The sequence below is a fragment of the Oenanthe melanoleuca genome, chromosome 1, assembly GCF_029582105.1.
Source record: "Oenanthe melanoleuca isolate GR-GAL-2019-014 chromosome 1, OMel1.0, whole genome shotgun sequence".
In the NCBI taxonomy this organism is placed as follows: domain Eukaryota; kingdom Metazoa; phylum Chordata; class Aves; order Passeriformes; family Muscicapidae; genus Oenanthe; species Oenanthe melanoleuca.
The window spans coordinates 58,423,830-58,439,983 of record NC_079333.1 but is presented as its reverse complement, the minus strand read 5'-3'; the positions used below and the strand labels follow the sequence as shown (position 1 = coordinate 58,439,983).

Genomic DNA, 16,154 nt, shown 5'->3' with positions numbered 1-16,154 from the left:
GTAATTACAATAAAAAGCAGTAGAGATACTGTTTCAAATTGAGGTCAGATTTTGGAATATTGTTTTTAATTTTGTCTTTTAAGATGTGGCATGGGAAGATTCAGCCTGGAAACATGGGGATGTTGCTGGTCAATTTGTTGATTTCTATTCACTGAGACATTACCTTTGCGAGTTAAAAGACAGTATATATTTAAAAAGAAAGGATAAATCATATGTTTGGATGCAAAAAGATCATATCACTTCTGGCAATATTTGTTGAAATTGAAGAATAATAATAGTAAAAAAGCAAGTTTTTAGGCAACCACATTTTATAATTATTGTTTTAAATCATTAGGAGGTCTGTCCCTCATTCTCACTTTATGATATCATAAAATTGCACTCAGAGGGTCTTATTTTCAATTTGCTTCAGTTGGATGTAGAGTTTACTGCAGGAAGGCACAAAGTTTACACTGTGTTTCAATGATCAGTATAAGTCATTGGTCTGAGAGCGTAGATGTGAGCTCATTGATATTAATGTAGTCTGGTTGGACTGAGAGCTGTTTATAATGATAAATCTTTCAGACTATTGCAAAAATAGTAAAAGATTAATCTAAATTTTGAAAGAAATGTTTGAATTACTAGCTTTTAAATTAAATAGTTCATGTCTGACAATAAAAGTTGTTGTTTATTTCATTTGTCTCACAGAAAGGCTAACTATGAAGGAATAATATCTCTATAAAGGTGGAGAATTTTGAAAAAAATTTTCCTTCTTCCTTACCTCTTCTCTCTTCTAATCATAGAATGCTTTGGGTTGGAAAGTCCTTTAAAAAGACCGTGTGCTTCCAACCCAGGTACCATGAGGGGGCATCTTTACACCGGACCAGGTTGCTCAAGACCTAGTCCAACATCACCTTCCAGAGATGGGGTATCATCCACAGTTTCCCTGGGCTATCCATAAATTTTATGGAATTTCAAAAAAATTCTGAGATAGCAACTTTTCTCTGGGATATTAAAATTTTTAAAGATACTTTGTTTCAATTGGGAGAAATGCTTTAGATCATGAAAATTCTTTTTCAGTTTCAGGCTGTTGTATCTAAGTTAAGAGAATTCAAGAATCTCTGTAAAGCATACAAGAATTTAATGACTACCAAGTTGAAATTAGGAGGGTTTTTTTTTTTTGAGTATTAGCCTTTCAGATGTGATTCTGAATTTTCAGGACATGTATATTTGCATTGGTCTAGATTTAATGAAGGAAAAAAAAACACCTGCTGTAGCTTTAATACAGAAAAAAGTTACTATCTGTAACTTCCTTTTCTTTGTAGTTGAAAACACATGTGCAACTCTTCTAAAAGCAGCCCATTACTCTATTTGAACCATCAGGCAAATTAAGTTAATCCTTTGTCTCTCTTGTTTTATCCATCATGGATACCCACTGTTTGCAGGGGTGCTCAGCTCCATGAGCAAGGTTCCACTGGTGACATTACCAAATCAGTGCAGAAAACTTCAGCTCTGTTACATATGCAGTAGCAATTTTTATTTTTCTAGGACTACTCTTCAGATTTTAAAAAAGATTGTTCTTACTTGTTATGTCTTCTATTGATTGAGTTATACCTCTGTCTGGTATTTTGTTATCCTCTGGTATAGAAGCATTGTTAAAAATGAGAATTTACTTTAAATGTTACTGTTGCAATACTTCTGTTAAAATACCATTGTAAATATATTTATTTGTCTTTGCTGAGAGTGTTAGCCTGAAGTTCCTGCAAATAGGTAATGTTTTGTTTGCTGTATCTTGTGTAGACATGGAAACTCATTAAAACTTCTTTTCTGTTTGTTTTTTTTTTTTTTGAGATAAACTTTCATTAGAGTATGTTCCTTCTGCTAAAAGGCTTTTTGATATTTTACTTTTTCCGACTTCATAAATGGTTGCTAGATTTTTTTTAAGACCAGAAAAATCCAAAGTTCCTCATGTGAATCAGCTGTAAACTTTTCTAACAATGACATTGACCTGGTGGTTAATTTGACAAGGTTTTAATGAGACAGAAGTTTACAGTTGTCAGTTACTTGGCATACTTGCTTTGATTGTCTGCTTGACTTATGTATGCTTGCTTTGTGGCAGTTCAATTTGACACTAACAACTGACCTTTTCAATTTTGAATTGACTTAACATTTCTGTTACTAGAAGACTGAATACATAAAAGGCCTCAGTAGGGTGATTTTTGTATTTTTAGTGAAAGCTCTATCTATTTTTTGCATTTGTTGAAAGCAAAGGATGCTCTATCTTTCATAAAATCCAAAATTATGGAAAACATACTTAATTGATTTTCAAGACACAGTTAGTAGTCTTATTCTGAGAATATAACTACTGCCAGGAGTAATATCAAGTTTTTGGTTTTGTTCAAGTAAATGTAGTTTAACATCTTAAGTCAAAAACACATACAGGGCAATCTAGTATCTTGTATATTTGTGATGACAGTTGAAAAGTCTAATACTTTGCTTGTTCAAGTCATGGAGGCAGGAAATACAGCTTTTCTAGCACAACCCATTTTGATATGTAAGAAAGTTATGAAAACAACAACTTGTTTGTTGCCTACTTCTCATTCTAATAGAATCCAATGAGTGCTTATACTCTCTAATCATCAGCTTTCAGCACTGCTTCTCAAGCAGGTGGTTTAACTAACAGGAGGAGAGTGTTATTTTTCCATGCAGATGTAGTTACAGGGGCCAACTCCTAATTTTTCAGTTAGGGCTGAGAAGAAGCAAAGGCGCAGTTTTTCCTTTTCTGGTTAAGTTCCTGAAAAATGAACACCACTTATCCCTGTAGAAACATGCAGATTCATGCATATCCTAGGAGAAGCATTTTTTGTGACAAAGTAAAAGATCCTAGTTATTCATCACTAGCCTGACAATTTTCAATTGTCAGGGAATACCATTTAATCTTTATCATTTAATAATATGAGAATGTGATATGGCTGTGACATTTTGGTTTCCTCAATAACTTGATGATTCTTGGTTGCTCTGTGCTAATGAGGTCCTATCCATAACTGCTTATGTAATAGGGCCAATCAGAACAAAGCTTACCTTACCTGAATGTCAAGACTGAACAAACTAATTTCAAATTATTGTGATCTTGTGTGATTTTATGTATTTTATGCTAACTACTAGGTAATGAATTAGTTTCACTTGGAGTATGATTTAAATGTTTGTGGTCTATTATCAGGTTCCTGCTGTTGCCTTTATCATTTGTCCTTTAAAAGGTTTTTAAACTTAGGAAAAAGATTTTGTGATCTTATTTACTCAAATTTAGATGTGTAATGTGCCTTGCTTAGACTTGTTTTTCCTTCCTCTTGTATAACTTTTTCTCATTCTGTTTTTTGTAGGCTTGTGTTTGGGACTTTCACTTTCTTTCTATTTTCGACACAACTTTCTATTCCTATGCAAATAAATAGCTTTCTAATAATATCTAATGGATCTTTGCCTTGTTTGTTCCAGGAAGGCTGAAGTATGATTTTGTTATGAACTGCAATTGAATTCCCACTTGATCAAATTTGACTAGAAATACTAGAATAGTAGTACATCTTACTGATGAATTTCTTGCTTTTCATTGTTGTATCATGGCTCTGTTTGAATAGCACATGTGCACATGTACTGTGTCGATTTGGTAAATTAAAAAAAAAAAATCTTTTTTTCTGGAAATAATTACATCTGTAGACATCCTTTCATTGAAATTTCCTTGCTAACCAAAGATAAAACTATTGTTCGCTCTCGATCAGGATTTTCACAGTAGTACTTTTTCTCTGATTTACTCTTCACTGATAGTTTAAATAATCTGTGATAAATGCTTTTTCCTTGCTTAACAGTCCATTCATATAGTGTTTTGTAGGAAAACATACTGTGTTTTAAACTGCTGATAATAATGACAAAGGTTCTAAATTGTATATAATCAAACAACATGGAGTTGAAATGTAAATGTAACCTTATAGTACTGACTGTATGGTAGTGAAGTCTACAATCATTGAAATGCCTCACTGATGTTAACAGGAGAGCAGGTGTTGGTGGCAGCTGTCAATGCACTGAATTACTGGCATTGAATGACACAACTAATTGAATCCAGAAATTGCAGTTGAATGAACGAAGATTTTTCTCATCCAGAGAGATGAATTGTAGATGGTATAACTTGTTTCAACTAAATAAGATCAAAATTAGCGGAAGTAAAAATTTTCATCTTGGATGCTGAAGAGGAAGACAAATACTCATAAAGTGGACTCATACCAAAACAAATAAAAAAAGCTTTAAGAATAAAGCCCATACTCACATAATAAGACAATATATTCTGTAAGATTTTATTGCAGTAAATTTAACGAGTTTGGTTGCTTGCATTTTAAACCACTTGTTGCATCCAAATTCTTCTGTTGGGACATTGTAACTTGTGCAGTTTGTGGGCTTAAAAAATACACCTGGTATTCAAAGCCAAGAATTTAATTTTTCATCTAAGTGAAGTCTTAGTGGTCTAATAAAATTGCTCTCAGTAGTGCTAACACTTCTCCACTCCCATCCCATGCCTATACCTTTCTATGCTGCATTTAAATTATGGTCATATTCCATCCAGTAGTTACAGAAGTGTATGTAATGGTAAACTTTATGCCAGAGATTTGTACAAAGCTAAGAAAAATGTGCAACTAGTGGGGTGATAGTGATTCTGCTACTAGACAAATCCTATTAGAATGAAATAAGGCAAAAATGAGCTTCAGATAGGCAAGCCAGGACTCAATGAAGCCTGAGAGGTCTGGAAACATGTGGTGTTAGCTTCATACAAAACCTGTAGCCTGTTACTAGCAAAAATAAGTGGGCTACAAGGTCACGTGTCCTGAATAAGACTGTAGAGCACTGCAGACAAATGTTCAATATGATGAGCTTTTTCTGTGTTCAGAAGTACGAGATTGTGCAGCAGAACATCTCTTCTATGTTGAGTGCTGCTGAGACAATTCCTGGAAGATTTTATTCAGTCTACTTTTGAAAAGTGAACTGGGCACCTTAGCTGGTTCCAAAATTTTTGTTATCGTAGTGAAACATTTGGATGTAAGAGAATTATATTATTTGTATTTATCTTTTGGTTGTAGTTTCCTTTGCTGAGGTTAACACCCAGTTCTCTGTTACCTGTAGAGTGATGCTTTGGCAGTAATGCACATATTTGAGTAACTCTTAAGAAAAAGTACTTGCACAGAAACAGACTTCAAGAGTAATACAGAGACTTTGTTTGAATTTTAATAAAATAATTAATAAGTTAACAAAGTCCTATTTTCCCATAAGTTTCTAGAATACTGTAGACATATGTACAGAAGCAAATTGTATAAAATAAGGGAAATAACACATTTCAGGGAGGAGAAGTATCATGAGAGTTGTTCTGACAGACACTACAAAGATGGAAAATCCACTGTGACAGTTAAAGGCTCAGATTGTTATCAATTTAGCAGCTTTATAAGAAGAGAAGAATAACCAAGGGTTCTTTCTTATTTAGAACTTCAAATAAGCCTCAAATCAGGAAGATCTTTCTCCAGGAAATATATTTTATTTAAGGCAAAACAGTCAATGTTGTGGTATTATTATATACCTGTATAGCTATATCCCTATTTAACTGAGTTATTTATTTTTGCTCATCAGGTGTTGATCTAATTGCCCTCACCATAAAGAATATGGAGAAAGGACAGGAGCAGGCTTCCATAGCCTTGCCAAATCTGTTCAACTCTTTACTTACAAAACATACCAAGGCAAACTTACAGTAAGGCAGGGGGGAAAACATTACGAAACATTACTTCAACAGAATTTAATACAATGACATAATTTTTGAGCCATAGAAACTTCTTTATAAACAAAATTTTAAACATCAAATTCAATATTATTATTTAATACTGCTAGATTTTTTTTAAATTTTGTCTTCTTAGCACACTGTTTTCTACATTTTTCTGAATTGTTTTGGTATTTTGCAAGCTTGTTTAAATTTTTGAAGTCCAGACTTAGATTGGAGCATTCTTTCCAGCCCCTTGGGCTTTTCAAACACCATTCGTTGATTTATGAAATAGGACTTTGCTTTGCAAAGCCATTTATTTATACTGTCTATTTATTCATATTACATTTTTTGTATTACTCATCCATTTTGTTCTCAGCTATACAAAATATATTTCTGCTGTAGAAAGAGTCAAGTTTGCCTATTTGTAGTTGTTCAGATCTTCCCTGAAAATGGCCTTTTAAATGACAGTATAATTTCTGCCATCTTCGTTTTCTTCAGAGCCACGATACATTTCAGTACAAATTTGGATGTAATAACAAGTCATTTTTTTCCTCAGTTTTTTTTTTTAAAGCTTTGAATGTTTAAGGATTGAATGCTCTTTTGTTACTTCTCATGTTGGCTTGGTTCTCCGAGTTCCTCTGCTACCCTTGAACTGTTTTGTCTCTGTTCTACTTTGCGATTTCCTTTCACACACCAGTATGACAAAGTGCTGGTGTTTGTGTTGCTTTGTTTTCTTTGGGCACTCTTTTACAGCATGGTCTTTTACTGACCCTACAGATTCTGTTGTTGTCTGCCTTCTTTTGTTATCTTTGAGGAATTAGATGTGTTAATCATAGCTACTTTTGGCAAATTGTCCTTCAAAGTTCTCTGTCTGTTTCTGTTTATATGTTTTTATGTTTGATTAGTTTTGATTCCTTCCCCCCCCCCCCCCCCCCACCGCTTGTATTATTTTGTGTAGATGTTGTAACTAGATTATTGTCTAACACTAGAGTAAGTTACAGGAGTCTATCTTAACATTTATGCAGTTGATTTAAATAGTCACTTTCAGTCCTGTATGAAATTTTGGGTGCCACAATATAAGAAGAAATAAGGCTGTTAAAATGTCTCCTTAGGAGGGCAATGAGGATGGTGAAAGGCCTTGAGGGAAAGCTGTGTGAGGAGCAGCTGAGGTCACTTGGACTGTTTAGCCTGGAGGAGACTCACAAGAGATCTCATTGCAATCTGCAACTTCCTCGTGAGGGGAAGGGGAGCGGCAGACACTGCTCTCTTCTCAGTGGTGACCAGTGACATGACCCAAGGGAATGCCCTGAAGCTGTGTCAGGGGATATTTAAGTTAGATATTAGGATTGGGTATCAATTTTTCACCCACAGGGGGGTTGGCCACAGGAGCAGCTCCCCAGGGAAGTGGTCACAGCACCAAGCCTATCTGAGTTCAAGAAGCATTTGGACAATGCTCCCAGGCACAAGGTGTGATTCTTGGATCTTCCCTGTATAGGGCTGGAGTTGATCCTTTTGAATCCCTTCCCACCCAGGACATTCTATGATTTTATATATTTAATTTAGTGTGATTTTCCTTATATATGTCAATAAAATAAAATCAATAGTTTTCTTTATTATTACTATTATTCAAATCTAGATATTTGCATGTACTGAATTTCATAGAAGTTCTGAGGAATAGAAATTAATTTCTGCTCTTTCTTCAAGTAAGAAGTGAAGCTTATTCCTTTCTTCTATTACTGTTTTGAAGTTGTTGATTCAAGGTATGTAGTGTGACAGAGTAATTTAAGGATGGATGCTGTTGTGGCAGCTTTTATCCAGGAGAAGTGTTTGATGGGCTAGTACAGTGGTTCCACGCATGGCATCCTCCCCTGAGCATTCCTGTCCATTCAGACATCTCCACAAGTTGAAAAGACAGTCCCAACTTCTAGTGCAGAGTTGTGGGGCCCTTGAGGTTCTCTTTTCAAGTGACTCCAAATACCATAATTTATGGGATTGGGTGGAGAATGCCTCTTGCTTAATTGGGTCATGCTAGCGCTTGGTCCCTAGCAACCTGCTGTAGCTCAGAGTCTGCTTGACTTGATTTTCTCAACAGGTTCGCAGCTCTCACATTAACAGATTGTTTACACTTGTTACATCTCTATTCTCATAACTAAGCTGTTCTCTTCTAGAGTGGTAGTGTAAGTTCATCTACATAGACTAACACTGCAGTCAAACAGGCCTAAATTATGTTAATTGCCATTCACCTCCATAGCATCTCAGCAGAAATAATATATACTCTCATGCTTACATACTCTGCAGTATGGTAAAGGTAGGATAATGTTTCTGGTCTGTGCTATTATGTAATCTTAGCAGGTTCCTTCTGGAAACCTAATGGGTGCTATTGTTTCTCACAGTCTGCACCAAAGTAGCTTGCACATCTAGTTGTTCTTGTGACCATATGTAAATTCAGTACTTGGAATTATGCATACTTTAAAGATGACTGGGATAGCATCTTTCCAGTATTACCTTTTGCCTATGACATAATGCATCATCATTATACCATAGGCAAAAGGTGATACTGGATACATCATTATGAAAGGCTTTACTGCAAAGTATTTGAACCAGATGGCTTTAATTGTTTACATAGTATGTAAAGTCCCAGTAGAATTCTAATGGTCTGGTGCTTTAAAAAAGCCCTTAAAATGCTGGAATTACTTGAATAACATATTTTTTGTAAATTGAAGCAAAACGTGCAAACAATAAAAAGGGTAAAAAAGGGAAATAATGGCTGTTTACATCCATATTAGAGATAATGAATTGCTGTTCTAAAGGCTTGTGAATCTGGACAGTGAATTCCTGCTGCTCCTGGCTGTAGGTTTTCAAGATGAGTTTCCTGATTTTTCAGAAGAGGGACTACTTACTAGTTGGCATGATTCTTTTGAGCTGAAGGAGTGTTTCCCATGAAGTATTCTGTAATGCTCAGTATGTTTAAAGACTATTTCAATAAGAAGTAGAAAAAACCCCATTCTGTTCTTAAGGCTCAGTTTAATTTAATCAGCATTTATAAAAAATATTTCACTATATACAGACTGTATTATGTCACTAACTTCTTATATATATATATATATATATATAGATAAATGTATATTTGCAATGATTTTTATATGTTGACTATTATGCTTTATCTGCTAAAATTCATTGGCTGAAGAAGCTTGATATTTGTATAGAATGACAGAATTCAATGCAGTGAGAAAATACATAATTTTTATGTAAATTTGTGAACTAGAATTTGATATTTATAGCTCATGTGGTTGATCAGGAATTTAAGTAGTTTGGTGATAAGATTACAGTAGTTTGATAATTAGAAATTATGTAATCCTAATTATTAGTTTAATGTATCTTTTTGATTGTGATGCATATTGAAATCTAAGAAATAAGATTATTATTTACTCTATTACAGGTAGCTTGCATGCAGCTCATCAATGCTCTCGTTACATCTCCTGATGACTTGGACTTTAGGCTCCACATCAGAAATGAATTTATGCGCACTGGATTGAAAGAGATATTGCCAGTAAGCATCTTGTCATCTCTCTTTGCATAACTATTTGATTTTTAAAATTATTTAAGCCTGAGAGGGGGAATGGGGGAAAAGATTCTAATAAATTATTTTCAAAGGCACTTTACTAAGTTTGGGAAAGGGCAGTCAGATACGAGAATCTGCCTTAAAAATGAAAAGATAAAATGTGCTTTCTGAGCTTTACTCTGATTACTTGGCATTTTAAGACTTAACTTAAGAATGTGTGACACAATGTTGTGCAAAAATTTTAAGCCAGCCTGAAGTTATGTTTACGTTTTGAATAATTAATCTAACTCATATGTTCTTGTAGTTTTAAACTTTTATTTATTAAAAAGTTATATTTATTCACATACGGAAATGTTAATTTTGCAAGCCCTTGTTCTGTTTCTTCTTTGCAGCAACTACAATGTATAAGGAATGAAGCACTAGATATTCAGCTGAAAGTGTTCAATGAGCACAAAGAAGAAGACATGATTGAATTCTCTCATCGTTTAGAAGATATTAGATCTGAACTAGAATATCCTTTTGAGGGCCGGTTTGATCTTTACTCGTGTCAGAAATAGCGTGGCTGGCAGGAGCAGGACACTGATCATTCCCCTGTATGGGGCACTGGTGAGGCTGCACCTTGACTTCTGTGCTCAGTTTTGGGCCCCTCACCAACAAGAAGGACATGGAGGGGCTGGAGCTTGTCCAGAGAAGGGGCTGGAGCACAAGTCCTGTGAGGAGCAGCTGAGAGAGCTGGGGTTTTTCTGGAGAAGGATGCTCAGGGGGGTCTTGTTGCTCGCAATGACTACCTGAAAGGAGGTTATAGTGAGGCGGGGGTCAGTCACTTCTGACTGAATGAGAGGAAGGGGCCTTGAGGTGTGCTGTGTGAGGTTTAGATTGCATAATAGGAAAAACTTCATAGAGAAAGGGTTGTCAAGCACTGGGATAGGCTGCTCAGAGATGTGGTGGAGTCCCTATCCCTGGAGATAGATATTTAAAAGATTTTTAGAGAAGGCATGTAGTGGCATGGCTAAATGGTGGACTTGGCAGTGCTTGGATATTAGGTGGACTTGATCATCTTAGAAGTCTATTCCAACATAAATGATTCCATGATATCAGCAGGACAAATGTTAACAAAATAAAGCATATAATAAATATTTTTCTGCCATAATTTCTGTTTAAAGAACTTACCAGTAAACATTTGACTGAAATTTTTCGTTTCTTTATTATTATTCTCCTTAACATTTTCACTGAAGTAAATGATGTTTACAACATGGTGTGGAATACAGTTAAGGACACTAGTGCTGAAGGATATTTTCTTTCTATTCTCCAACATCTTTTGCTGATAAGAAATGATTATTTTATCCGGTATGTTTAATGCTGAAGTAGATGTTAACTATGGATTTTTTTTTATTATTATTCAGTCATTAATAGAATAATTTTTACATAAAGTTAATGATAAGTTTTAGTCTTTCTTTGTGGATAGTAATTTGTGAACTCATGTTTAAAAGAATCAACTTGGAATCAATAATGGCATCTATATTTTTGTCTCGTCTGCTTAGTGTATCACTTTATTTTATAAATATAGAAAACTATTTTTGTTAAGAGCTGAGCCTTATTGATTGCAAGTATAAGTGATCAGGAGAGATATCTTAATCAGTTATCAATCATGGTAGTAGCATTATAATTTTGTGCTTTATTTGAGTCAAAGGACAACACCAAGTATGCAAAAAGTGCACTTCATACGGAAATATGAACGTATACCTAATTAAGAGTAACTTTTGGGTTGGAAATGAATATTTTCAATATCCATTATAGGCCAGTGTAAACGTGCTTGTGTCTCCTGGAAAATTCATCAGATAAATTATAGGGAAATAGTTAATAAAATGTTAAATGTTTCAAGCTGACAAATACTTTCCTTCCAAAACTCTTGTGTTGTCTTTGAGGAAATTCTGGAGGAACGAGGTATGAACTGAACAGGGCCATCTGTTTTCTGCACAATGTTCTGCATAACCTTGCATTTCAGGCAAGGTCTAGCACAGATGTACGTTTAAAGGTTAAGGGTGCTTGCCTGCTATGGGTACATCTGTGCTAGACCTCTTCCACCTGAAAAGGTTTGAATTCACAGCTTGCATGTTCTGGGCAAGTGACCCAGCTGTCATACCCCCTGGCATTTTAGAACAAGGTGTTTTTCATTCCTTGTACTGAAGCAGGGCTGCAATGCACTTGTACTTACAGAAGTCAGAAAACTAGTGAAATCAAGTTGAAGGAAGAGCCTTCTCTTTACTGAGAGGAAGCAGAAGGTGGTCTTTCCTTCCTGTATTTCCATAGGGAAGGAGATGTAGATTTTATAATGCAAGAATTATTTATCGTTAGGGCCACTGTTTTTCAGGCTTTTTGTAAACAATTTTTGCATAATAAACTGCCAAATGTAATTTTCCTTTGAAACTTTTACCTATCTATGGAAACAAATCAGCCCAAAGCTTTTGACTTTAGTTTGTTAATAGAAAAGATTTTAAGTATAGATTCATAAATAAATATGCTGTAAAATAGCTCATCTCTGTCTTTAGTCCACAGTATTTCAAATTAATTGAAGAGTGTGTGTCACAGATAGTGTTGCATCGAAATGGAACAGACCCAGATTTCACATATCGTAAGAGATTAGATATAAATTTCAGCCACTTGCTAGGTAAGTACTATGTTTGGAAATTATTACAGCACTGTACTTCCTTATACGAAACTGAGCAGGTGATTAAGGATCTTGTGTCCCCCGCATATGTGTAAGTGTGCTTGTTGATTTTTTCCCAAGATGTTTGTGTGGATAAAGCACGATTAGAAGAATGTGAAGAGAGAGCTTCTGAACTTTCCAGAAAAGTAAGTAATTTTTACATCATGTGATCATAAGATGGGCATGGAGTTACTTAATATATTAATGAATGGTGTAACTGAACCGCGGCATAGTTTTTAACTTCAACTTACTATTTGTTCTGTGTTAAAGAGGGAATTTGGATGTTCCTTGTAGACTACAAAGCTAAGTAAGGTGTAAAGTTGTTAACCTTAATTGAGAATATTCCTGCTATTTAAATTTTCATGTACAACTCCTCCAAAAACCAACTAATACTTTATTTCAACAGTTAGCAGTTTCCCTAATGAAATAAGCAGTGGCAGAATAAAAATAGATCCTCCATATCTACAGACTGTATTATGTACATCCACGGCTTTTAAGTTACTCTGTGCAATACTAACTTAATATACATTAAGTCTTTTTGCCATTTCGTATATTAAAGACCTGTAGTGGTGATACAAATGATTCTTCCACTCAGCAGAAACACGAAAGTTGGAATAGCAGACATGTATCCTGGGTATTGTTATCACATTAGTTTTAACAAGCACAAAAGGAAAAGTTGGAATTTAAAGAAACTATGCAGAACTGACTGGTCCCAACCATTTTCTTTTTCTTCCCTTTTCTTAGTTTGAAAAAGATTTTGTAGTTCATCAGGAGACTGAGGCCCTGCTGCAAAAAAAAGACGAGAGAATCAATGAACTTGAAACAGAATTACAAGCTTTTAAATCACAGGTAAAAGGCAGTATAAATGAATGTATGAAATAATGTTTTTGAAAGGGACTTCCTTTTGCATCTTCTTCGGATTCTGATAGTACAGTTGAGAGTTTTTTTCAAAGAATCTTTGTTATTGATTATTACTGAATGTTAGTTTTCTTTATTTCTGTTTTATACAAATAATTGTAATGTGACATTAATTAGCTGTGAGTTCCCAGATGATCCTTTTATGCCTGAGCTCAGTTAATTAAACTAGTTTCTTAGGTTTCATTTGGGTTTTGCTTTCAGAGTCATAGATTTCCAAAGTAATTAACCACATAGGGTAATAAGTCTTATGCTTTAAGATTAGCATTCATCATTGTGATCTTTATCCCTGCACAGGAAATTACTTATTATGCAGTTTGCTATACTGAGGCCTTAGCATGGATATCCAGAAGTGAAAGAAATAACCTGTGGCTGGATAAGAACATTTCCTGATAATTTTTCAATTTTCAAGCATAAATAGTTATTATAAAATGTGATGGAGAGGAATAGTGCAGGTTTTTTGAGAGTAATACTTGAGTTAACTTGTAACTACTTCAACTCTTAAATCTATGTAAGGAGACAGTGTGGCCAAGTGATTTTTCTTGTGTCTTTGTTTCTGGGAATAAGAAGCACAGACTAAAAATGGCTAAAGAAGAAAGCATCAGAAAGACATGCTTATAGGGGTTTTAATACTTCTGAGGTTTTTTTTTTTTTTTTTTTGGTAACATTTGGCTTTAATTTTCTTAGTGAAGAAAATTAATTTAGCTCTGCTTTCGTCTGTTTAGAAATGTTATTCTAATTCATGTTTCTGGTCAAAATTAATTGATCATGTGAAAGTCAAACATTTAACGAAAGAAATTATAGAAATTGTTGCATTCTAAAAAAACAAATATGAATGGCATATCATTCATTAAGAAAGTATTTTTCTGTGTGTGTCTTGAAAACATACTTAAATATTTTTTGTAAGTGAAATTTACTTCCTCCCTATTTTACTCTTTCTGTTATTCACTGCATTAAATATAATTTATTTTTACATGCAGACAGAGAGCATATCATATGATTCTGCTCACTAATTTTCATTCCATGAATTATCCACTGTTGTTAATGGGATACATGAAAAGTTTTGTAAATGTCAGGTATTTGACTACTGCAACTTAGTACTTTTAAACTTTGGCTTCCATATGGCATCAGTTGCTACTTAGCAGGTTGACTTCTACCTCTAATGATTATTTTTTTCCCTGGTCTCATTCCTTTACTCTCTTCTTGCATTTGGTATGTATTGATTTATTTCTTTCATTTCTGGAGCCCAACTGTTCAGTGGCTATTTGTCAGTTTAAACAATGCTTTGTTCAGAAATTCAAAACATTATCATGCTGTTGTGCATGCATTTATTTGAATTTATTCATATTCAGCTATTTCCCTTCAGAAATTTTACATCTTTTACCTATTATATTTCGTCTATTTTCTAAAATAACCAGTTTCAGATCATATTTAGTTGAAAAGATAATTAGTGTTTTCACTAGTGGATAAATATATCTCAGTTATGCTTTTGTTGTTTTTGCCAGATACTTTCTTATTTATGTTTGCTGACCTATGATAGAAGTTTTTCAAATAGTAGAAGTAATTTTATTAGACTTGCTGAAGTCCTAATTCTATTTTGATACGTTATAGATGTAATTTCTAAATGGAATAAGAAGCCAGTTTGTAAGGAAGCTTAATTTTTGGAAGGATATTTTTTCATAATTGCTTCATGTTTTCAATTCTGTAGAATGAGAATGCTCCTACATTGGAAGATACCTATTTTTCAACAGAATTATTTATCTCTTCAAGTTATGCTGTTATGTACTTCTGTTTCTCTGTCATTTGTAGGATGAGAACAACAGAGACTAGGATGTTACTTTTTTAAAAAAAATTGAGCTAAACCATGGTAGTCTAGATAAGATCTCAGGATATCTATCATACCCTTCTTAGCTCATGGTCAGTGAAGTATGAAGAGTGGGAAACACCGTTTCAGTTTTTCATTTTTGGTGTGCAACTCCCAGGTTTGAATGTTCACTTCAAATATTGATGCTTTCGATCATGAAATCAAGGGCACGTTGGGTTCGTTATCATTCTTATTTGACTGTTCTGTACAGCACAAAGGGCATTGACTTTCAACTGGCTTTCTGGATTTAATCTATAAACTATGATTGTTATAGCATTTTGTTGATAAAACTGTGAAACTGAGTAAGAATATTTTCCTTATCAGTATGGCTCCGTGCCACCTGGTTTTCTGCCATCAACTCATGGGGATGTTCCCCTGGAAGGTGCAGGACCACATCAATTTCCACCCCCTCCTCCTCCACCGCTGCCTTCTAATGGAGCAACTCCACCACCACCACCGCCTCCCCCTCTTCCTCCTCCACTTCTGAATAGCTTGGGAGCTCCTCTGGGTTTTGGTGGTGCTCCTCCACCACCGCCTCTACCAGGCCTGCCTGGATTACAGTGGTCCCCGCCTTCGTGTGCTTTGCCATTTGGAATGAAGCCTAAAAAAGAATTCAAACCTGAGGTCACCATGAAGAGACTCAACTGGTCTAAGGTAGTGTTGATTAATATTGATTTTACTTGATGTAAAATCTGACATTAAACTTGGGGAAAATAGATTGTCAGAAGAAACACTAGATAAGCAAATTAAGTAAGATATGAATACTTTCTGTCTTTAGCTTTTCATTGTTTTCTGAAAATTGTGTTTCATTAACCTATGAATCATCTGGGCAAGTATCTGTTGACTTTATGAGATGCCTGGAAAAATCAGTTCTGGTCTAGAATAAAGCAGCCTTGACAGCAACATACTTGTTATGCTTCCTGGGTCCTATTATGACTTGTTTTACAGTAGACTCCTTATGTTGGATCAGTTGCTGAACTATACTGATAGCTGTACAGTTTCCAAACAAGTGTCTTGAATCTATCTAGCCTGAACTGGAAAGGAGGAGTGCAGATCTCTCCATTTGTCTATAATGTACTTACATAAATGTACTTACATAAACTTAATGCTGACAAAAAATAGACTCAGTTTGGGGTTTGGTTAGTTTTGGTTTTGTTTTCCTCTTCTTCTCCATTGTGACAAGATTAAGTATAGCAGTCTACTGAGTTTGGAAAGTAATTATTTAGACCCAAACAAGTCAGTTCACAATTAATGAAATAATGAAAGCTACATTCTGAAAAGGTACTTAGTGTCTAGTTAAACCAACTGTTTAGAGATTCTGTTCAGAGATTATTTGAAGTTT

At 34.6% G+C, this 16,154-nt stretch overlaps 1 protein-coding gene across 1 annotated transcript in view; it reads left to right on the top strand.

Annotated features, from left to right (window-relative positions):
• Positions 1 to 16,154, top strand: part of DIAPH3 (diaphanous related formin 3) — a 202,738-nt gene that overhangs the window by 34,022 nt on the left and 152,562 nt on the right. The window contains exons 10-16 of the mRNA XM_056500048.1: positions 9,204 to 9,314; positions 9,719 to 9,837; positions 10,557 to 10,673; positions 11,876 to 11,994; positions 12,115 to 12,179; positions 12,778 to 12,882; positions 15,137 to 15,466. Of these exons, the coding sequence (XP_056356023.1) occupies positions 9,204 to 9,314; positions 9,719 to 9,837; positions 10,557 to 10,673; positions 11,876 to 11,994; positions 12,115 to 12,179; positions 12,778 to 12,882; positions 15,137 to 15,466 (966 nt within the window). The remainder of the gene's footprint in view (positions 1 to 9,203; positions 9,315 to 9,718; positions 9,838 to 10,556; positions 10,674 to 11,875; positions 11,995 to 12,114; positions 12,180 to 12,777; positions 12,883 to 15,136; positions 15,467 to 16,154) is intronic.